The 24,029-nt window shown below is 41.7% G+C and overlaps 1 protein-coding gene across 5 annotated transcripts in view; it reads right to left on the reverse strand.

The window, feature by feature from the left end:
• Nucleotides 1-24,029, reverse strand: part of LOC105473962 (delta/notch like EGF repeat containing) — a 363,113-nt gene that overhangs the window by 47,957 nt on the left and 291,127 nt on the right. For all 5 annotated transcript variants that reach the window (XM_011728232.2, XM_071073494.1, XM_011728235.2 and 2 more), the window contains 2 exons: nucleotides 13,086-13,208; nucleotides 1,849-1,962 (listed from right to left, as the gene is read on the reverse strand). In XM_011728232.2, the coding sequence (XP_011726534.2) occupies nucleotides 1,849-1,962; nucleotides 13,086-13,208 (237 nt within the window). The remainder of the gene's footprint in view (nucleotides 1-1,848; nucleotides 1,963-13,085; nucleotides 13,209-24,029) is intronic.

Consider the following 24,029-nt stretch of genomic DNA (forward strand, 5'->3'; position numbering starts at 1 on the left):
TTCTGCAAAATTATACAATTATACTAAAAATAATAAGATAAATACACAAAGTTGTATATACAAGAAGATTCCTTGTAATATTGTTTATAATGGGGAAAAGTTCTCAACTGCCCAAAAGTTGAATTGTGGATGGAACTTTTAAAATATCATAATATCATATAATGGACTACAGGGCAGCCAGTAAAAATAAAACAGAAGCTATTCCTTGATGTAAAAACACATTTATGATGTACATATATTTTTAAGTGAAAAGTAAATTATAAAATAGTGTGAACAGTATGACTCCTTTTATATTCAAATATATATTCATATACACTATAGCTATATATTACACACACATAGACCTTCAGGAAAGTCTCTGGATATCAGAATGTATCAAAATCTTAGTAACAGTGATCTCTTAGCAGAGCAGTTTTTAGTGGTGGGATTTTTTTTCCATAGTCGTATCTTTTCTAATTTTTCTTCTATGCTTTTTATTACTCATGGGATAAGAATATCTGGGAAAAAAAACCCAGGATGGTTCCCTAATATTATTTTTGCCTCCACTGGTGAGTATAAATGTCTGCGTGTGTTTATAAGCAAAACAAAGCCATCTGTGAATCATTTTTGGAGTGAGCCCACTTCTCAGTCCCAAGAAAAGCCAAAAGGAAAACACAGGCTGTGACACTGATAAATAGAAGGAAAATCAGAAGTTGCTTTTCCTACACTTTGGCTTTTGTCACCTTCTCAGGAGCACAAATGAGGCTCCCCTGGGATGGCTTAGGGACCCAGGCTCTGTGAAATTCTCCAGGGCTTGGGAGGTGGCCACAGTGGCTTAGCACGGGAGAGGTGAACACAGCAAGATGCTCTCCGGCCAATGATAACATATGTTTTTCTTTGGCTTCAGAGCCCACCTTCTTCTGTGGGCACTTGATATGTCATCCTCTTCCAATTTGCAGTCCAGAGTGACCCTTAGGCTTTTGTTGGTTGAGCAAAACTCTAAAAACATAGACTTTGTCTTACTCTCTACGTTTCAAGATCCCTGGGTTCTGTTAGAAAAGCAGGAGATGGAACATTTTCTCTCCAGTGGTTTAGTTTCTTTTATCTGTACTTTCTCTGCCTACGTGTCCCAAAGCCTGGGGAATAGAAAAGTTAAAAGCCTGAAAGATAAATTAATCAATAACAAATGTTTTCTAAGTCTCCAAAAGAATCTGATGAACATTTGAGAGACTACCCTCAGCACATACACGTACAAACCACATTTCACATCTGTTTTTGGAGATTCACAAAGTCCTTAAAGCTCATGAGGGGGTGACTTTGAAGAAGGACCCCAAGTTAGGCTGGAACCCCCAATCTAGAAGTAGCTCCTCCTGCTCGGTGTTCAGTGGCCACCAATGTTTCTGGAGAAGCCAGTCCTGCCCCCGCCAATCTCACCTCCCATCCCACTTTCCCCTGACACTTTCATGTCTTGCAATGAAAATAAATATGGCAGCTGAAAGTAGCATCTACTGAAGACACACCCCTTCCTTCTTTCCATCTTCTGATTTTCATTAACCCATCACCTTTTTCAAGTGTTCATGTAATGGCTCATTTCTCATGTTTCATAGTCCTAGCCTGGGAAATGCACAGTAATGACAGTCTTTGTAAGTCTAGACGCCAAACGACCATCTCAGAAAAGCCACATTTAATGAGGCTCACACAATGGGTTGTTTTAAAATAGATCTTCATCTGGGCCATGCCTCCTTAGATTTTGTAATGGTGTTTATATTTTGCAATATTTTATTCATGATGGGATTTGGGTTTTTTTAACATCTGCAATCTTGGGCACTTTGTGGTAAATTTGAAAACTCAATCCATGGAATCACTTGCCTGTAAACCCGGGTGCACAGATGCACGTGCCATTCAGGCCATCACTGTCACAGGTGGCTCCGTTCAGACAGCTGACGTTAGCGCAGGGATCCTTGTACAATTCACAGTGTGTTCCTGCAGAGAAACAAGCAAAACAGGATGACTCATCTAGGACTCTCTAGCTCCCATGGTCTCTGAAAGCAAAGTCGGAACACTCTGGAACAAAGCAAGGGAGATTCCCAGCGTGGGTGTGGTGGGTGAGTGTATACACATGTGCCCACTCATGACTTTAGATTGTTGTAAAAAGATGCCTTATGAGAAAGTAACACATTCGATCACTGTCCATAAGTCCCACCATAGTCTTTTAGCTGTACTTTCTCTGCCTACGTGTCCCAAAGCCTGGGAAACAGAAAGTTAAAAGGCTGAAAGATAAATTAATCAATAGCAAATGGTTTATAAGTCTCCAAAAGAAACAGAAAATATCTAGATGACCTTGATAAAATATAATATTAGCAACCTGAAAGTGAAGATTTGGAATCAGATATTAAAGTGAGCCCCAGTTCTACTTTGAAGAACTGCAGAGGAGAGGGGAAGCTGCGTGATACTTAGACTTCATTCTCAAAGACATCACTGCATGCTTTATGTCTAATTTATTCCTCACAACAACACTATGAGACAATTATCCCTATTCCCCCATTTTACAGATGAGGAAACTGAGGAAAGAGTGCAAGATCACAAGCCTGGTAGGAAAGGAGCTGAGATTTGAACCTGCCCGTAATCCCATCCCAGAGTCTGTGTTTGCTAAGTAGGCTGTTGAGAGTGACCCTGAATTGACTGTGGAAATAAATCTCCATGGAGCTCAGCACTCCTTTAACAAAGAAGAGACATTTAAAAAAAAAAATCTGTAAAGTAAAACGGAAAGTTTCTCATTTACGTTTTTTTTTTTTAAAAGACTGTGTGTGCATGTATGTATGCAAATGCCTTAAGTGGGACTGGATTACTTCTAGGAGACTTGATTACTTTGATTTTCACATCTGTGTATTTCTACATTATTGGCACCTTTTTAACAAATATCTATTCTTTTATAATTTTATTAAAAACTTTAAAAATCTAATGCTATTTGAAAGGTGGGATGTCTGCTGGTGTTACACTGGATGCCAAGATGGATGAATAGATTAGTGTGTGTGTCTCTCTCTCTCCTCCTCCCTCTCTCCCTTCCCCTATCCCCCACCCCTTGGAGAGAAAGATAAATTACATTCTGTCTTGCCTAAGAATGTACATAATGATATGCTCACACTTCCCAACAGCCTCAAGAAAAATATGCATAAAGCAAATAGTAACTGAATGGTATTTACTTAATTTTCTCTGCACTTCATTACTTAGCTCATGTTGTGCAGGGGACTGCCACACCCAGTGACTCATCCTTCAGGCGCTGAAATCATCCTTGCTGGGCTTTTCCCTTATTTCTTTCTCAATGCCTTAAGAAGTAGGGCTCAGGAAGGAGGAAAGGAAGTAAGAGAAAATAGAAATGGAACTTCCTGTCTATATTCACACTAATGACTTATTTGACTTATTTGAGCCAGGTAAAGCTCAAATTTTAGAATAAATGACCTGTAATTCTTTTTCATCCTTTGCTCCTTCTAGCCAAGCCATCAACAGTGTTCTGCCTGGAATTTTTCTGAAGCATCTTTCAGATCTTTGCCTTTCTTTCCTTTCTGAGACCACCCCTGTGATCCCACTGCCTCATGCCTCATGCCTGCTGCCTCCTGCAGCCATGTCTTAGTTTCCTCTGTCTCCAGGGACTTGAATGAGCCTCCTCAACTTTCTTCTTCCCTAACCCAGGTTGCATGGTAACATAAAATATCAAAATAGTGTTGAGATTAGCATAAATCTAGTCATTCTTCTTCATTTGGGTGTGTATGGCCTCTTCTCCCAGGAGTCTCTATTTTTACTTTCCTACTGATTCACAAGTAGACTGGGCTCAATTGAAAGAATAAAAAGCAGAAGAGCCTTTTCTGCTTCAAAATGTTTATTGCAACACAAAGACTCACATATTTACAAGTTCCCATTGGGCTGATCAACGGGAGCCAAGTATCAAAATAGTCTTTTGGTTGTAGTGGGACATACACCCACCACCAATGTTCAGAGGTGCCTGAAGCCTAGAAAACATTTCCATTAGACCTGAAGTCAAAGAAATCAAATGATTGTCACTGGGTTTCTAGTAATACATTAACATCACTAACATGTTAGCACACAAACTACCACATTTTAAAAACAAGACTGAAAAGCAAATTCTAGGCCAAATATTTAAGCATCTTACCTTTTATTTAAAGTCTTCAACAAAATAGACTTGATAATAAGCAATTTCAATCTTCTGGGTGTTTGGGGTTTTTGTTTGGATGGATGGCTCTTTTGTGGAGGGTGGGGAGGCAATACTTTTTTCCCTTCTTAATTTTATTTTTCAAATGGTAAGACATTTGGTCCCTTAAGCGTCTATTGAGAGTTTCCTGGCAGCAAGACTGGACAAAAGCTAATCTTCACAGAAACCTGATTATGGAGGAGCAAGATGGTGTTAAAAGTCCCTGGAGAGCACTTTGGTGACTCACATTTCTCTATCGTAAACCTTGTTAATCCCTATATAAAATATATTTGTCATATTGCTCAGCTTGTCATTCGAGCTGAACAACTCTGAGCTAAAAGTCTTTTTAGAAACATTAAACACAGAGAACTGACAATCATGGACACTACTGATGTGCCAAGGTGTCTCCACTCAAACCCTTCTCCTCTGGAGGTCCCTAGGCCCCCTCTTCCTGACCTCCTCACCACTCCCATTCCCAGAAAACATCCAGTCTTGGGCATCCTGTTTCCTCTGAGGAGTCACCTTCTTTCATACCCTTCCCCCAACCTGATCTCCGCATATTTAACTAATCTCTCAATTCCCAATCCAAATGCCCTCTCTTTGCAAAGCTGAACCTTGATTTTCTCAACACAGACCACATTCTTCCACCATTGTGCCTTGAGAGCATGCCAGGACTGTCACGATCAGGGAGGTCACTGTGCCAAATCATAACTTATCTGCTCTCCTGACTGATTCTCCCACAAATCTCTCAAGTCCTGTAGAGCAGAGGCCGTATCATAATGCGTGGAAGAAATTATGGACCTAGCACCGGAATCCTATCCTTTCAAGAGGGGCAACGGCCAGTGTACTTTGGCTGACACACAGGTGAGGCTGCCAGAGGAGAGATTCCAAACTCCAAATCTGCCTCAAAAACACCCTATTTTGTCAGAGAAAACCAGGTCCACACTTCAAACTAAGTCTGTGGAATGACACATGCATCACCCATTGGCAGAGGACGCAGCACGCACTATTACAAAACTGATGTTTAGTCTCAAGCAAAAATAAACTATAATTCAGTCAAAACTAATAAAAATTCATACTTTTCATATTAAGGGATGGAGAAGAAATGTTTCTGAAAAGACTTTGATTCCAACAGGGTTCTTTACAGAAGTTAATTTTAGAATTGAAATAAGCTAGAATTCAAAAAGCACTACACCAATTATAAGTCTTTGTTATCGTAACAAATTTAGTTACAATTAATATTTGAAAAATGAAAATGATTATTTTATCTCCAGGAAACTAAGCCAGTAAAGAAGTGTTATAACACTTAATATTTACTTTAAGACATCGTCTCATTTCATCCAAACTTGGTTCCCCTATGAAAACTTTTTCCAGTATTTCAATCTTTACAGATCTCAACATTTTCTAAACCATCTCAGAAATTACAATTGACATCTCAACCTTAGCCTTATTATTCCTGTGTGTCACTCAGTCTGCTCATCTGGTTGAATAATAGCCCAACGAAGGAAGAAACTGTGACTTATCCTTTTTATATTTATCACAGTACTTGAAAGGGCTAGGTGCACAAAACAACCATAAATTCTTGTTCCCTGGCTAAATAGAATCTAGCAAAGGAAATAACTTTATCCAACAAAGAAGGAGTTCTCGTCCTTTCCATTAAAATTTCTGTAGCCTTTAAAAATAAATAAGTAGGTACAGGCCGGGCACAGTAGCTCATGCCAGTAATCCCAGCACTTTGGGAGGCCAACACGGGCAGATCACTTGAGGTCAGGAGTTCAAGACCAGCCTGACCAACATGGTGAAACCCCGTCTCTACTAAAAATGCAAAAAATAGCCAGGCATGGTGGCACACACCTGTAATGCCAGATACTCAGGAGGCTGAGACAGGAGAGTTGCTTGAACCCAGGAGACAGAGGTCGCAGTGAGCCACGACAGTGCCACTGCACTGCAGCCTAGGTGACATTGCAAGACACCATTGCCAAAAAAAAAGAAAAGTAGGTACAATGTACAATGTAATTAAATCTATAATCCAGTGATCTCATTTCTGAGACTCTACCCCTTGAAAGAAATCCAGAAAGTATGAAAATATAAAGATGTTAATTCCAGAAATATTTGTAATAGCCCCACATCAGATGCAACAACAAGGCAATGGATAAGTATTCCCTCATGGGAACATTACAAAGCCACTTAAAATAAAACTAGTAAGACTTCCTAGCAATATATAAATCAAGCATAATACCCTATTATGAGTGAGCAGAACAATATAAAATTGTAGGTATACTCAATTATTTAGCAGTAAAAACATGGATACTAAAAACAGAATGGAAGCAACACAGATTGTTATGGCTCATGTTATGTTGTAAAAACATGAGTAATTATGAATTTTCTCTTTTCTTCTAAATATTTGTTATTGTTATGTTATTTGCATAATGAACTATCAAAGTTTTTTTCTAAACGTTATCGCCAAAAATTTCAAATACATATATTGTTGATCATTTCATTGGATCTTCTAGAAGTTAAAATCAATCACTATGGGGCTGTTCCTTGACCTTTTGACAATATGAGGTATGAACACTAAACAAAGTCTTAGAAGTTCCATCATAAACCAGCCTTGAACTACTTTGGAAGGACGCAGCAGTGTTTTGGATTGTCTGAAGATGGGTTACCCAGAAGCCCTCCATGAATTTTGCTTTCTAACAATTCCGTGATCTACAATGGAGACTTACATTCCATGAAAATGTTTAAGTTGGTTTCCTTCACTTAATTCATGGGTTAAACAGTAGTTCTAACTCAAGTAAAGGTAGCCATCAAGCATTTGTTCTGTGCAAGCCACCACAGGAAGAGCTGTAGAGAATTTAAAATGAAAAAGAAGCTATGTAGTCACTGTCTTTCCAGAGCTTATGATGTAGTGTAGGGAAGAAGAAAGTCTGAAAGCAAAAAGAATTTAATACAAGGCTAAACATAATTGTCATGGAAAATATAAAGAAAATACTGAGAGAGTTAAAGGAGGAAGAAGCCGCATCTGTTTGGGGGTCAACATTTCGGACAGCGGATACAGTCATAGGAGTGGATGAAAGCAAAGAGGAGGGAGAGAGAAAGGGGCCTGGAGACCCACGTCATTCACAGCGTCTGGGAGACCAAGACTTAGTGAAGGCAGAGAGGAGAACCTGGTCAGGAATGAAGTTGCAGAAGACACAGCAAGGCGACATGCAGGAGGGACCTCAGGGCCCAGTGGGGTAAAGGGACGGGAACACTGGCTGAGTCAGAAGTGGAAGGGGAGGCTTCATAGATTTCACCAAATGACTTCAATTACTTCATCATGAATTGTCCTGAAACCTCTTCTAGTGGAATGATATGGACAAGGGCCAAGAGCCATGGTTGAAAAAGCAAAAGGGAAGAAAGGGACTTTAAGCAGAGGGGGACACAAAGAAGTCAAAGAAGAGGTTTTTAAAATTATTATTTATACGGAATTTACTTAGAATTGCAAGAACTTTTTTTTTCTTTAGCAGTCCAGTTTTTCTAGAAGCACTTATTTAAAAAGAATTCCCTTCTCATTCCTAACAATTCCTCTTTAAGAGTCATACATTATTATTATTGACAATGGTTTCTGGGCCATTCTTCAGTTTTGGTTATCTGTCCATTCTTGCAGGGGTAATATATGAATGTAACAATAATGGTAGCATTGTAACAGTTTCTTTTGCTTTGGTTTTTTTTTTTTTTTTTTGGTTTTTTATTTTTGAGACGGAGTCTCGTTCTGTCGCCCAGGTTAGAGGGCAGTGGCGTGATCTCAGCTCACTGCAAGCTCCGCCTCCCGGGTTCACGCCATTCTCCTGCCTCAGCCTCCCGAGTAGCTGGGACTACAGGCACCCACCACCATGCCCGGCTAATTTGTTTTGTATTTTTTTAGTAGAGATGGGGTTTCACCATGTTAGCTAACCCAGGATGGTCTTGATCTCCTAACCTCATGATCTGCCTGCCTCAGCCTCCCAAAATGCTGGGATTGCAGGTGTGAGCCACCATGCCAGGCCTATAATGGGTTTTTTAACATCTGGCAGAAGTTCCCCTCATTGCTTTTCTTTTTCTTTAACTTTTTTTTTTTTTTTTTTTTTTTGACGGAGTCTTGCTCTGTTGCCCAGGCTGGAGTGCAATGGCACGATCTCAGCTCACTGCAAGCTCCACCTCCTGGGTTCAAGTGATTCTCCTGCCTCAGCCTCCTGAGTAGCTGGGACTACAGGCGTGTGCCACAGCACCTGGCTAATTTTTGTATTTTTAGTAGAGACAGGGTTTCACCATATTAGTCAGGCTGGTCTCGAACTCCTGACCTCATTATCTGCCAGCCTTAGCCTCCCAAAGTGCCAGGATTACAGGTGTGAGCCACCACCCCTGGCCTTTTTTTCCTTTTTCAAAATGTTCTCAGCTATATATTTGGCTGACTCCCTATTGCACTCATTCTTTTTAGGAGGATATGTATATACGTATATATAGAGAAAGAGTGTGTGTGTGTTATATATATAGTGTTATATATAGTTACATATATCCTCCTAAAAATATAAAAACTATATATAGTTTAAAAAATATTAATATTAATATTAAGCAGTAAAAATTACCACTTAAAAAGTATATATGTAAAGGAAAAAGTTAAAGCTTAACTTTATCCCTAAAATACTACCTATCCAAGTTCTAACTCCAGGTAAGTACTAGCTAGGAATTGAAATGCATCCATCTGTAATATTTACATATTACACATACTATATGTAAATACATATTGGCAAAAATATTTCCAAAACGGGGAGAATGTCCATCACCCCACAGAGGGAAAAGCACAGGATCATGTGGCCTCTCACTTCCCCTCACTCTTCCTCTGGGCAGAAGAGCATGATTATCTCCTCCTGTCTCTCCTTTAATTCCTTCTACTTACCCTCCCCATGTCCCCACCACTCTTAGCTTACAAGTTCTACCATTTACTGCTACATTGCTAGGGTTTACCTCCCTGTTTTCAGCAGCCTTATTTAAACCTAAACCTAAATGTCTTTATAAATATACTAAAATTGAGTAAACACTGTACCTGCCCATTGGATTTGTCATCCAGGCTGGAGTGCAGTGGTGTGATCTCGGCTCACTGCAACCTCCACCTCCCAGGTTCAAGCAATTCTCATGCCTCAGCCTCCCGAGTAGCTGAGATCACAGGCACCTGCCACCACACCTGGCTAATTTTTGTATTTTTAGTTCAGACGAGGTTTCACTGTCTGGTCTCGAACTCCTGACCTCAGGTGATCTGCCCACCTTAGCTTCCTGAAGTGTTGGGATTACAGGTGCGAGCCACCACACCCAGCCAGGATTGAAATCTTTAACACACTTGTATGCCTTTTAATGTTTCCGATCCTCACCCCCTTCAACACATGGCTTTGTTTTAAATAATATGAAACCACTATGCTTATTGAAATTTTTCCTTAAGAGCAAGAGTGGTAGACACAGCCTAGGGTGACCCCTAGTGAGTTACACCCTTGTGTAATTCCGTCCCCTTGAGTGTGAGCTTCCAACCAAGAGCAAATGGTAGTTAAGAGGTTTTGAAGATGCAATTAAGGTCCCTATCAGTTGACTTTGAGTTCCTCCCAGGTGGGCCTGGCCTAACCAGGTGAGACCTTTTACAGGGTCCAGGCTGGGTGCGGTGGCTCACACCTGTAATCCCAGCACTTTGAGAGGCCGAGGCGGGTGAATCACCTGAGGTCAGGAGTTCAAGACCAGCCTGACCAACATGGAGAAACCTTGTCTCTCTTAAAAACACAAAATTAGCCGGGCATGGTGGTGAATGCCTGTAATCCCAGCTACTCATGAGGCTGAGGCAGGAGAATCACTTGAACCAGGGAGGTAGAGGTTGCAGTGAGCCAAGATCGCACCATTGCACTCCAGCCTGGGCAACGAGAGTGAAACTCCATCACACACACACACAAAAAAAATCCAGGCCTTCCCGAAAGTTCAAGACTGGAAGCAGTGGGGGCTCTGTCATAGTTGCTGGCTTTCAAAGAGCAAGCTGTCACAAATCCTACATCCACAAGGATACAAGTTCTGCCAATAACCTAAGGGGACTTGGAAGCTGATGTCTCACTATTCAAGCCTCAGATGAGAGCTCAGTCAGTCAATACCTGGCTTTCACCTGTGTGAGCCCCTGAGCTGGGAATTGACTAAGCCACACCTGGACCTAGGAAACTGTTAGGTAATAAAAGCATGTTGTTTTAAGCCAGTACTGGGTACTGATTTGTTATGCAGCAATAGACAGCTGATACAGAATGTAGATCTACTTTTTTCAAGAGACTTTCCTTCGCCATTATATTACCATTCACAATCACATAAATATCATCTATTTAGACTTATGCCTGCATTTAAAGGCATAAACCTCTTCCTTCCATTCTCCATCTTCCCCTGTCTGGATATCTTTGTTTTGATTTAGTTCCTATTTGGTGGGGATGCTTATTAAGGTACTTATCTTAGGGTATAGGGTGCTGTATTTTCTGTATCCTTGAATGTATGTCAATATCTTTCTTTTGCCCTCAAATATAAACAACCCTTTAACTCCTAGTCCTTTTCATTTAAAAGTCTGAAACACTGCTCTGCTATTCTTTACCTTCATGATAGAGAGGGGCAGTATAATGCTGGTTTGATTCTCTTTCTTCTGTATGTAACCTGTGTTCCCTTCGAAGAATCTTGTAAACATTTCTCTTTATCCTTGCAGTTACAAATTTTACCAGGAAATCTCCAATTATGTATCATCTCCTTCATTAATCCAACTGCTGCCCTGTGAGCCCATTCTATTAGAAAATAAGACTTTCTTCACCTCACAGACCCCTCCTTCTAGGAGCTAGTGAATTCTGCTTCTATTTCCACATGCTCCTTCTCCTGGAGCACTCATCGCTCAGACAGAAGCAGATCTCTCAAATCTTCTCTCCATGTTTCCTGTCTTTTCACTCGTGGTTTCCACTTCCTCATACTCTGAACCTCTCATGCACTAGTTCCTCCTTTTTATTCAGAACCAAATTCAATTCTGAGTAGTATACATGACTTTTTTCACTTCCTTTCTTGAATGTTTAGAGCTGTTGTTGCAATTTTTGTTTTTATTTCCCTAAACTTTTCTCCCTCTCTGAGTTGCCGGTGTGGGCTCCTTGTACTGGCCAGGCTAGAGGGTGGAAATCTTGGCAGAGACAGACAACATAACACATTCCCCTTCAGTGCTGGATGGGCAGCCACTGGGGTCCTGTGTACTAAGGCATGAGGCTGAGAGAGGCCTCCCAGTTTGGTGTTCTCAAGGCCACAAAAAAGCGGCGGGGTGGGGGGCAGCTCAGCCTACTGTGCAATTTCCTTAAAGGGCAGCCCGTATCCATCAGATCAATATACCCCTCTGCCTCCTAGGGTCAGATGCAGCACAATTACAGCATGTACTTCCTCTCTACAAGATGAAGGATTCTTTGGACTCGTCTGTTCATTGAGTCATCAGTTCTCTCTGGAGCCCTCATCCCTTGTTCTTGTTGTAAGCAAAGGCTCCTAGCACACATACCGTTTCTTAAGACCCCAAATCTTCAGATGACCCCATCCAGGGTCATCTACCTTACTGAGCCATCCCTACCAGAGAGTCAGGAGGGATAAGGAATATTGAATGTCAATGTGAGCTGCCATCTTCCTAGAATCTTCATTTGTTCAGAGTAAGAAATCCATGAAAACATTTATAGACATGGCAAGGAGGAAGGGGGAAGGAGGTTGAAGATATGTAGAGAGAAAGGTAATAGATAGATAGACCCAGAACTGAGAAGCCTGAGAATGAAGCCAGCACATCTGCTGTTGTGTCCTGGTAGATGTTAGTGGAGTTTGGTTCTAACCGAACGTCATACTCCAAAAGAAGCATCAGATCTGTGGAACACAAAGTCAAGACTTGGCCCAGCCTCAGCCCGTTTATCCAGGAGCTTAATCAAGTTTTCAGTGTAGCCCATAAGGCCATGAGACTTGCCAAAATGGTTACTAATAAAGGTCGGTTCATCCAAAGAGAAGCAACGGTGAGGGCAACGTAAGGTCTCCAGGCAGGTGGATGGCATCAAGCAAGCAGCAATAGGAGCAAGCAGTTAAGTGAAATGGTTATAAATAGAGCCCACAAAAGCATTCCAAAATCTAAACCCGGCCCTGAAGTTACGGCTTAGAGAAATGTGTGCAACAGCTGATAAATAGGCTCTCCTGGAACAGGGCCGTCTGAGGGTATGTGGGCTCCAGGAAGCCTTGCCATCCACAAAACGTGGCCAGAGGCCAACGGAGACGCTGGGAGAAAGGGCTTTAGGAACCATGCTGATCAGGGCTATAGGGGGAGAGCATTACTATCCACCTCATAAGGTTTTTGGGGGGATTTAGTGAGCTATGCACATTAGGGGTTAGAACGGGGTCCACCCATTAGAAACAATCTGTCAATGTCGCCTGTTTTTAATAAGCTTAACGTATGTGCCAATGCATGGGACTCCGCCTGCCTCCTCTCCAAGAAAGCACAGCATTCTATCTCTGCATAAGAAGCTTTACAGGGCAGCATCCTTCCTCTTCCACATTTTTCACACCCATGGTCTCTGACCTATGTCTGACAGTCCATCTTAATATTACTTTTTGTTTTCAGCTTTTTACACATTCAACAAAAAAGAGAGCGAGGATCCACGAAGAATAGGACAGGAGAGACGGTTGTTTCTCAGTCCATCAGAAAGAAACCAGAGGCTTGCAAATTGGTCTCCTTGGACCCATTAATCATGCCAGCTTCAGCATTTGATTTTTATTCTGAACAATTCATGGTCCAATTAGAGGTTTATGCATTTACACTGAAAAATACATGATGTCATTTAGAGCCTTCCTGGCACAGGAAGGCCAGGCAGCCTCTCACCTTTGTATTCTGCCAGGCACACACACTCATAGCCATTAACGAGGTCCCTGCAGGTGGCTGCGTTCAGGCATGGAGCAGAGAGGCACTCGTTATATTCCTCCTCACAGTAGAGGCCGTGGTAACCTGAGGGACAGAGAGAAAGGCCTGCTGTCAAATGCATCCCATTTACAACCCACGCGGGACCAGCCAGAAAGGAAGGCAGTTGGGGGTATTCATTAGAAAGTATGGCACAAACAGATGGGATTTCAGGAGCTAGATCTCTTGGGGTAAAGCTGAAAGGTGGATTTGGGGGAAGGCTATGAAGAAAGAGCCTGTTCTTATCACACTTTTTCATGATCCCAAGTATAAAAGAAGTGATTTCATTTATCCAATGACATTTTCATCATAGTGCGTCCAACGGTGCTGGTGTTAGGGTGATCCAGTCACTGAGTGTGTCTGCTGCAGCCATTGGAGATAGTGAGTGAGCAGAACTTACAGCAGGGGAGGAGCAAACAACTCCCTTCAAGAGTGAGAACCTGGCTCGGTGCGGTGGCTCATGCCTGTAATCCCAGCACTTGGGGATACTGAGGCAGGTGGATCACTTGAGCTCAGGAGTTCGAGATCAGCCTGGCCAACATAGTGAAACTCTGTCTCTACTGAAAACACAAAAAATTAGCCAGACATGGTGGCGGGCACCTGTAATCTCAGCTACTCAGTAGAATGAGGCAGGAGAATCACTTGAACCCAGAAGGCAGAGGTTGCAGTGAGCCAAGATTGCACCACTGCACTCTAGCCTGGGCGACAAGAGCAAAACTCCATCTCAAAAAAAAAAAAAAAAAAAAGAGAGAACAAAACAAAAAGTGTGAGAACCACATTAGAAAAATATATCTGTATTTCCTTTTCAAGTCAGAAAAGAAAATGAGCTCAAAATGCTTAACTGAAATTCTTGATGAAATATGAGAGTATTTTTGTTGTTATTGCTTGTTTAAAGATATGATCATATAAAGTATAGCATTTTAAATTGTACCTAAATGTTTAAATTACTAAATAAATCATAATGCGAGTGAAGAAAAAATAAACCCACAATTTCTTGATAAAGATGGATTTTACCCTCCTATTTGCAAAACAGGTGTTTATTCTAAAGGACAAGAAAACAACATTCTTTGAGATTCACTCATGAGGGTTATGCAGTTTTCAACTTTTGAAAACATGTGTTACTGCCAATTTGCAGTGAAACCAGGCCATTTTTGTCCGGCCCTGTCCAAACAATGAAAAACATATGAGTGTTTTCAAAAGTCACACTGCCCGTGTTCGTTCTGAATTCAGATAAGCAGAAAAAATAAACCCTTACCAAAGTAGGAATTAGAACTACTAGCTTTTCCCTAGCCTTTCCAACTCACAACCAACTCTCAAACTCAGGAAGTCCCATTAGAACATGCTAATATGTTGAACTGTTTTGTTTCTTGTGCCTATCATAAAAGTAGGTTAAGCTCATATCCGCATTATTAACAGAGCACTTTTCAAATATGTTGTCATTTCAGTTGTTTTTGAAAAGCTTTCCAAATTTAGGTTGTGATAATGGCCCCTTTGAGGAGCCCTTGACCTACCTAAGACAAATATACTATAGTTTTCAATTCTTCTGAAAAGCAGTATGTTACCCTACTTTTTGTAACTTTAGGGAAATCTTTCTATTATCCTTTATTAGATTATTTCCATCATATAGATAAGAGGTACTCAACTAGCAGCAGTTTTGTCCCCCAAAGGACATTTGAAAATGTTTGGAGACATTTTTCCTTGTCACAACTGGAGGTACGGGGAGGGGTTGCTGCTGGCATCTAGGAGGTAGAGTCAAGAGTGCTGCTAAGGATCCTACAGTCCTACAGGAGGCTGCCCGGGACAGCCTCCCACGACAAGACTATCCAGAAAAAATAACAGTACAGCCAGGTTGAGAAACTCTGTTCTAGACCAGGGGGTCAGCAAACTATGGCCCACGGATCAAATCTATCCCAGCCTGTTTTTGCAAATAAAGTTTTATTGGGACACAGCCACAGTCATGCATTTACATATTGTCTATGGCTGTTTTCACACGACAACAAAGGACTGAGTGGTTGCAACAGAGACTATATGGCCTGCAAAGCCTAAACATTTACTATCTGGCCCTTTGCAGAACAAGTTTGCTGATTCCTGATTTAGATTCAATGAAAGCTCTTTCTTTTAACAAGAGTTTTGTATATTAACCCCTTATCAAATGTACTGTTTGCAAATATTTTCTCCCATTCCATAGGTTGCCTTTTCACGCTGTTGATTGTTTCCTTTGTTATGTAGAAGCTTTTAAGTTTGAAGTACCACTTTTGTATTTGTGCTTTTGTTGCCTGTACCTTGGATATCACATCCAAGAAGTCATTCCCAAGGCCAACGTTATGAAGTTTTTTCCCCTATGTTTTCTTCCAGAAGTTTCATACTCCCAGGTCTTACGTTTAAGTTTTTAGTCCATTTTGAGTTGGCAGTCATGTATGGTACAAAATAATACAAATGGCCAACAGGCATATGAAAATAACATCACTAACCAACATCACTAATAATCAGGGAAATGCAAATTAAAATCATAACAGGATATCACTTCACACCTGTTAGGATGGCCATTATAAAAAAAAAACAACAAAACAAACAAACAAAAACAGAAAATAACAAGTGTTGGGGCAGATTTGAAGAAATTGGAACCTTTGTGCACTGTTGGTAGGAAGGTAAAATGGTACAGCTGCTGTGAAAAACTATAGTGGTTCCTCAAAAAATAAAAAATAGAACTACCACATGATCCAGCAATTCCATTGCTGGGTACTCAACCAAAAGAATCGAAAACAGGATCTGGAGGAGATACTAGCACTCCCATGTTCATTGCAGCATCATTCACAATAGCCAAGAAGTAGAAGCAACTTGATGTCCATCGACAGAAGAATGGACAGCTCAAGCAACAGTGGTACGTAATACAATGGAATATTATTCAGCCTTCAAAAGGAAGAAAATCTTGTCATGTGCTGCAATATGGATGAACCTTCAGGACATTACATTACATGAAATAAGCCAGTCACAGAAGGACAAATACTATATGGTTCCACCTATATGATGTATTTTTAAAATAGTCAAACTCACAGAAGCAGAAAGCAGAATGATGGTGATTGCCAGGGTCTGTGGAAGGGGAAAAATGGAGAGCTGCTGTTTAATTATGCAAGACATTATGCAAGATGAGTAAGTTCTAGATATCGCCTGGTAAACAGTGTGTGTATGGTAAATAATACTGTAATGTATACTTAAACATTTGTTAGGGAGGTACGTTTAATTCTGTGTTTTTTACCACTATATATATAAATATATATGTATTATTAAATACATATATATTTTTTAACCACTATTACATACATGTATTTTACCCCTATCTATATACCTATATCTATATCTATATTTTACCTACTATATATATAGTGGGTAAAAAATACACAACATAAAATATATATATATATAGTGGTAAAAAAATACAACATGAAATATATATGTGTATATATATGGAAAGAGAGAGAGTGGGAGAGGTAAAAATATATACATATATATCCATGTATGTGTAAAGAGTTAAGTGTCTTTTGCTTCTCCTAATATAAGAACCTTTTTGAGGTTACTATGGAGTACAATCACCAGCAGCACGTTTTCAATTGCATTTGCCCTACTAGGAGATCTTTTAACAATCAACATGGAAGGGTAATATATAACCACAACCCTGCATGCCTCTTTGACCTCTGAATTGAGGTGGTATTTAAATAGACAAAAATCAAACAAGCAAGTTTTGCAAGATCATCTATAATTGTTTCCATTTTTGAAAACAGTATCATTATCTTTTTATACTAGCAATATGAAAAGCAAATGAGGAAGTTATTTTACAGAGATAATTAAGCTGGTGATGTTTTTCTTCCTTGGGGGGAAAAAAGATAAAGTTTTCATATTCTAAAACTGTTTCTTCAGAGACGGTAACATTTAAATGTCTTCATGGAAATGTCAAGGCACCCTTTGTACTCAGTGCCAAGCAGCCTCAATCGGACGGTTGGAACAAAAAGGTACTCCTTCCAGAAGAGAGGGCTTCTGTGAAAATGAGGCTGTCACCCCCTGCTGATAATTAATTCGGGCAAACAAATTAGCTCAGGGCAGCATGCCCAGGGTCTGGAAAAAAAAAATAGGCTAGTCCAAAGAATTTTTAAAAATAAAATAAAAGATCAAAGGGTGGGATTAGAGTGGCCCCTTCCAAGGCACTGATCTTTATCAGCATTGCTCCCATCTTTGCATGATTTGCTCTGGAATAATCAGTTCCCATTGTTTCTTTCAGATTGACAGGGCACAGCAACCAACCAGATGGGGGAGTGAGAAAGAGCAGTGGAGATGGCTGCCATGTTTAGCTGAGTGAGTGGATGAAGTCATTATCACCAAGAGGTACCACCAAAGGAAAAATAGGCTTAGAGGAGGAAAAACAGGCTTAGAAGAAGACCAGTTGAACTTTGGACGTGTTTAGATTGGGCACACTTGGGCAGGTCCAAGTGGCAGTTGGAAGTATGTGTGTAAATGGCTTAGAAAAAGCACTTTGGGAATTAGTCACCTGGAAGTGGTTTTGAAGTTTTCATTAAAGAAGAAAATGGAAGGGAAAAAAGAAGGGGTCAAAGTCAGACCAGATGGGCAGGTGGAGAACAAAGACCCAGATCAGGACACTGGACAAGGATTGGGCAAAAAGGCGGAGAAAAGCCCAAGGCATACAGTGTCATGGAAGCCAGAGGATGAAAGGATGTCAAGGAAGGTGGGTTAGCAGTGTCAGAGGCTCAAATGAGCAAGAATGACCACTGGACTAGAAGATGAGGAGGTCAACGAACACCCTCAAAACCATTGCTCTTAATGGTGGCTGTGCTAGTCCTTAGAGGGTGTTTAAGGAAATTAGGGGTGGGAGTGATCCTCATCGCAATGATTGGAGGGTTCTACTGGAATTTAGGAGGGTGGGAGGGGGCAAAGATATTAAACATTGCAATGCCCTGGATATTCTTCCACAACAAGGAATTCCTCCTCATTCTTCACAACATCGGACTGTTCCACTGGACCTTCATGTAGGTGAAAATTAAAACCTAACTTCTTTATATGTATAGCACCATTTTAAGATATACTGAGTTTTGAGCCTGTCACAGTGGCTCACACCTGTAATCCCAGCACTTTTGGAGGCTGAGGCAGGTGGATCACTTGAAGTCAGGAGTTCAAGACCAGCCTGACCAACATGGTGAAACCCATCTCTACTAAAAATACAAAAAGTAGCCAGGCGTGGTGGCGGGCACCTGTAATCCTAGCTACTTGGGAGGCTGTGGCATATGAATCACTGGAACCTGTGAGGCAGAGGTTGTGGTGCACCCAGATTGTGCCACTGTACTCCAGCCTGGGAGACAGAGCGAGACTACATCTCAAAAAAAAAAAAAAAAAAAAAAAAAAGATATACGGAGTTTTCATAAAATGTACTACTGGATAAACCAAGAGAAGATTGTACCAAGAGTTATTTATCATTTTAGAAAACCACTTCACAAGAACAACAGCTCTAGTGGAATGTAAATCTCCAATAAAGAATATCTGTATCCATAAAGCAAAAACATCAACAAAAATCACTTCCTCCGATAGTTTTCTGACAATGCTATGTACAGCAGCTCTTCCCACCAGCAACTCATCATGACACTCAGCTGATTTCCATCATAGTATTTGTAACTGTCTGAAATCCTATTTTTACTGTAGTTCTGTACTGATTATCATGTCTCTTCTTCCACTACAGGATAAGCTTGAGGGAAGAGTCTGCAAATGCAGTGTTCACAGCTGTACCTGTGATATCTGTTTCAGAAAAGGCTACACAAGTAAAATTGTTGAATAAGCACCCAAAATGTTATTGATTGATTGGATGCACTTTTAAAATGTTTCTATGGTGCTCCAGCACCTTCCAGGTGCCCTGGGTACTGCATACAAAGCTAAAGAATGGGGTCTCCACCTGTATGGAGCGCCCAGTGTAGTAGCAAGTTAGTGGCATCTGCCTTGTGTCAGGTCCTTTAGGTGTGTTAATTTGTTTAATTCTCATAAAAACCCAAGGTGGTGGGCATGACTCGTCCCAATTTATAGATGAGGAATTAAGAGTTAGAGAGGTAAAGAAATTTGCCCAAGGTCACGTAGTCAATCCTTTGTGTTCTTCCTTCTTTCTCATGTTGTCTCCAAACTCATTGTCTAGTGTGTTAGTTTATTAGGGCTCTCATGAAAACACTATAGCACTGGTTGAATTAAACAAAAACTTATTTTCCCAGAGTTTTGGAGGCTAGAAGTCCATGGTCAAGGTCTCAACAGGTATGGTTTCCCCTGAGGCCTCTCCCCTTGGCTTTCAGATGGCCGCCTTCTCTGTGAGACCTCACGTGTCCTTTTCTCTGTGTGTGAGTGCTCCTGGTGTCCTTCTGCTTCTCATAAGGACATCAGTGTGATTGTATTACAGCCCTACCCTTACAATCTCATTGAACCTTAATTACCTTTGTAAAGGCTCTATCTCCAAAGACATTGGAGGTTACAACTTCAACATATGAATTGAGTGGGGGGCCTAATTTAGTCCTTAGCAACTAGAATCTGAGTTTCTCAGTCACGAGACTGTTGGTATTTTGGACCAGATCATAATTGCTGGGAGCTTCCCTGTGCACTGTAGAATGTTGAGCCGCATTCCTGACCTCTACACACTAGATTCCAATAACACCATCCTTCCCAGTTGTATTGATCAAAAATGTCCCCAGTCATTGTCATATGTCCCCTGGAAGACAAAAATCCCTTTTGAGAACTACTGTCCTAGATCCTTTTTATAAAATGAAAGCAACTTGAAGAGATTTGAGGACATGTGGGTTTCAAATTGTGAGGAGTGAGAGTTCATTCATTAGAGCAAAAGGATTTCTGGACAATACCGAGGGGGGCTTCTGCCCTTGTGGGTTTGACATAACACAGTCCATGGGGTGACTCTCTCCAGCACTGCTATCCCACAGAAGGAAACAGGCCCTGGGTTTATCTGGGACTGGCTCATAGCAAGTGAATGGGATAGAGGGGAGTAAGAAGGAAGACCCTGCCTGGTGATTTTTGAGCTAACGAGAACCCTGTTGAATGCTGTGCCCTTGGATTGGGACTCCCCTCTGTGCCCCTATGAAGCCTCAAGCCATGTGGTGAAGCTGGTTTCTAGCTAGTGCTCTTCCTATTTTTCAGATGAAAAGACCACAGCCCTACAGCCTTGAGCAGCTCAGCAAAGGTACGGTGGAGCCCAAATTCCACCCCACAGACCCTGACCTGCTCCAGAACAGGACACTGCTGCACAAAGGTCTCAAGAGTCACTCAATTCCTACTCTCCCCAGTAAAAGGCAAGGCCTTCCATGGCCTTGCACGGTCTTCCCTCTCAATACTGTCTCAAGACAGCATTTAAACATCAATCCAGGACCCACCGGCTCTGGCTCCACACTGTGTTTGCTCACAGGAGTACTTTCCCTCCCCTCGCCCATCCCTCATCACACTCAAAAATCTCCAAAATTGTAAGATTCGAGCTGCAGCCAGACGGCTTTCACACTTCGTGCAACAAATTCCCAGCGACTCATCTGTGAGTATCACCTCTGGAGGGCGATTCGTGCTTCCTGCTGCCTCAGGCAAACAGGACCTTCGCAGACCACGGGGCTGTGATCAGGACAACCACAGGGAGGACATGCCACTCACTCCCCTCGTGCAGGCTGAATTCAAGGCAAGGGTAAATTTAAGGTGTCTGGGGCTTTTGTTTTTACTTCATAGTCAGGCTGAAGCGAGTGCAGGGCTGTGAAGAGTGGTTCCCTTAATGATGCGTCACAATTCAGAGGATGTTTTCCCTTCTTCAGCGCCAGTGGATAAAATGTGAAAACCCATGACTTTCTGATTCAAGGCTAGGCCAGTTCCTGGGAGATCAACTATTCCACCTCACCCATAGTCGTTAAAGATATAGGGGCCCGGCGCAGTGGCTCACGCCTGTAATCCCAACACTTTGAGAGGCTGCGATGGGTGGATCACGAGGTCAGGAGGTCCAGACCATTCTGGCTAACACAGTGAAACCCCATCTCTACTAAAAATACAAAAAAATTAGCCGGGCATGGTGGCGGGCACCTCTAATCCCAGCTACTCAGGAGGCTGAGGCAGGAGAATGGCCTGAACCCGGGAGGCAGAGCTTGCTGTGAGCCGAGATTGCACCACTGCACTCCAGCCTGGGTGACAGAGCAAGACTCAGTCTCAAAAAAAAAGAAAAAAAAAGAAAAAAAAAAAAAGTGGGACACAGATAAAATAATCCTATTACATTAATATGATTGTGAGCTTTCAAATTCTGGCTAAACTCACTGGTGGTCATAAAGCCCTTCGGCGCCCTGGAATGTGGGACAGTATGCATTCATCTTGCTGTGTAGAGCTTTATTTCAAGGGAACCTTGAAATAAAGGTGTGGGTGCATGTATGTGTGTGTGTGTGTGTGTGTGTGTGTGCATCTATCTCCCTTAGCCTCTCTTGTTGCTGGCAGGTTCATAATAGAAATCGATTAAAGAACAGAAATAAAAACAGAGGCAAGAATCTGGGCTCACATTAATCCTATTAAGTGTTCAGATGCTCTTGTTTAAACGAACCTGCTGGTATTGATACCTGTGCAGGTTTTCACTGAGTAATCATGCTTCTGTCACACACACACAACACATACAATAAAGCCAGAAAATATTTGTGAACATGGAGGAACTTGTGTAAGTCAATGCAAAACATTCGTTAGTGTGTGGAGGACAGTAGCTGCGGATGTTACTTATTTCTTTAATCTCTAATTTCTTATCCTTTTATTGCTCATGGCACCTCAGCCAGAAAAGAAAATAAATGTCAAAAGACCGAAATCAGTCAATATATCCACTTGCTGTGATTTTTGTTAACATTAAATTGAAAGGACTAAAGAGAGAGGCTAAATTAAAGTTTTTGACTGTAAAACCTCCTTATTATTTATGTTATTGAGCCATCTACAAATTTCCACCTCCCTCCCTGGGCTTCCAAAGGGATGGATGACAAAGAGCCAGCTCTAAATCATATCCTCACTGTTCACACCATGAGTTTATATTCTCCCTCAGTGCAGAGGCTCTCTGGCTTTAATAGCCACATGGGGAAGGTTGGTAATTCTCTGTTTCTCATATTTGCCTCCTCGATCTATTCATTCTTTAAGTCAACAAATAGTTATTCAATTCCTGCTATATGTCAGGCACTGTGCTAGTCACTGGGGCTATCTGGTGAGTAAAAACATATAGTGCCTTTACGGGGGCGCTTATGAGGGGAAAAACATCAATCAATCATTCAAGTCAATGGAAAATCATAACTCGGAAGTATTAGCAATGAGGGGCCTGGTGTTCCGGGAGGGAGGAGATGCAGGAGAGCTGACCTTGCCCCAGGGAGGCTGGCCGGATGAGGGGAGAGTGAGCCAAAAGGGAGGGGTGTGCAGAAGAATGATGAGAAAATTCAAGGCAGGAAAAGCTGTGGGTGCAAAAGACCCATGGTGGAGGGGACATGGCTTGTGATTTCTTCTGGACATGGGTTGGAGTCCACCATAGAGCAAAGGGCAGAGAAGAAATAAGAACACCAGGCCAGGCACGGTGGCTCATGCCTGTAATCCCAGCACTTTGGGAGACTGAGGCGGACAGATCACGAGGTCAGGAGTTTGAGACCAGCCTGACCAACATGGTGAAATCTTATCTCTACTAAAAATGCAAAAATCAGCCGGGCGTGGTGACATGTGCCTGTAGTCCCAGCTACTTGGGAGGCTGAGGCAGGAGAATTGCTTGAACCTGGGAGGTGGAGGTTGCAGTGAGCCAGGATCTCATCACTGCATTCCAGCCTGGGTGACAGAGCAAGACTCCATCTCAAAAAAAAAAAAAAAAAAAGAAACAGGCAGGTGTCAGGCCTGGTGGTATCTTTAATGTGGGTGGTGGGTGGATAAAAAATCAGATTTGCATTTCAGAGAGATTGCTCCAGCTACCCTTCGGAGAACGGGGATAAGACCTGCAAGAATCAATGCGGAGAAATCAGTGAAGAGGCTGCTGCAATCATCTCGGGAAATCATGGTTGGGATGAGAGTGGTGTCAGGGCCATGTGGAACATAAATGTCAAGAGCCATTTAAACAGTAAATAGAAATACCTGGTAATGAATAGAATGTGAAGGGTGAGAAGGAAGGAGAGGTGGAAGGGGAGGCCCAGGTTCCTGGCTTATTTTATCCAGACATACTGCAATTTCTTTCAGAGGAGTGCAGGAATTGACATTTATTGAATCCCCTTCTACGGGCCAATTTCTCTTCTAGGAATTTTGAAATACAACAGAATCTCATTAGAAGGAAGGGGCTGGGGAGGGGAATGGAATGGAAGGGAACCATATTCCAGGAGGAGCAGACCTTAATTGAACAAAAAGAATCGATAGTTTCTCCCAGAAAAACAGAAGTGATTTGGGGAAAAAAAAAAACAAAAAACAGTTCATTTTAATGAGTATTTGCTGAAATCTGACTATATTGCCAAGCACTGAAGTAGTTGCTGAGGAGTTCGTTTGTACTGTAGTTAAGAAAGAAAGACCTCATGTAAGAAGACACAAGAAGTCAGAGGTGGAGGGAGGGCAGAAAAAGAGAGAGCAGGATCAGGGGAGCATGGGAGGGGGAGAGAGGAAGAGCAAAAGAGAGACCTAGAGGTATCGAGACGGAGAGAGAAAAGAGACAGAGAAAGAGACACAGAAAGAGAAAAGCCCAAAAAGATAAAATAGAAAGAAAAACTGGTCCAAAACGTGATGGAATGACACTGAGCAGCTAGCAAGGTCCCTGTTAGAAATGTTGTGGGCCCCTGCAGAGTGATGCCTCCAGCTGGCGTAATCACCTTGAGC

Source organism: Macaca nemestrina, chromosome 11, assembly GCF_043159975.1.
Source record: "Macaca nemestrina isolate mMacNem1 chromosome 11, mMacNem.hap1, whole genome shotgun sequence".
NCBI classification, from domain to species: domain Eukaryota; kingdom Metazoa; phylum Chordata; class Mammalia; order Primates; family Cercopithecidae; genus Macaca; species Macaca nemestrina.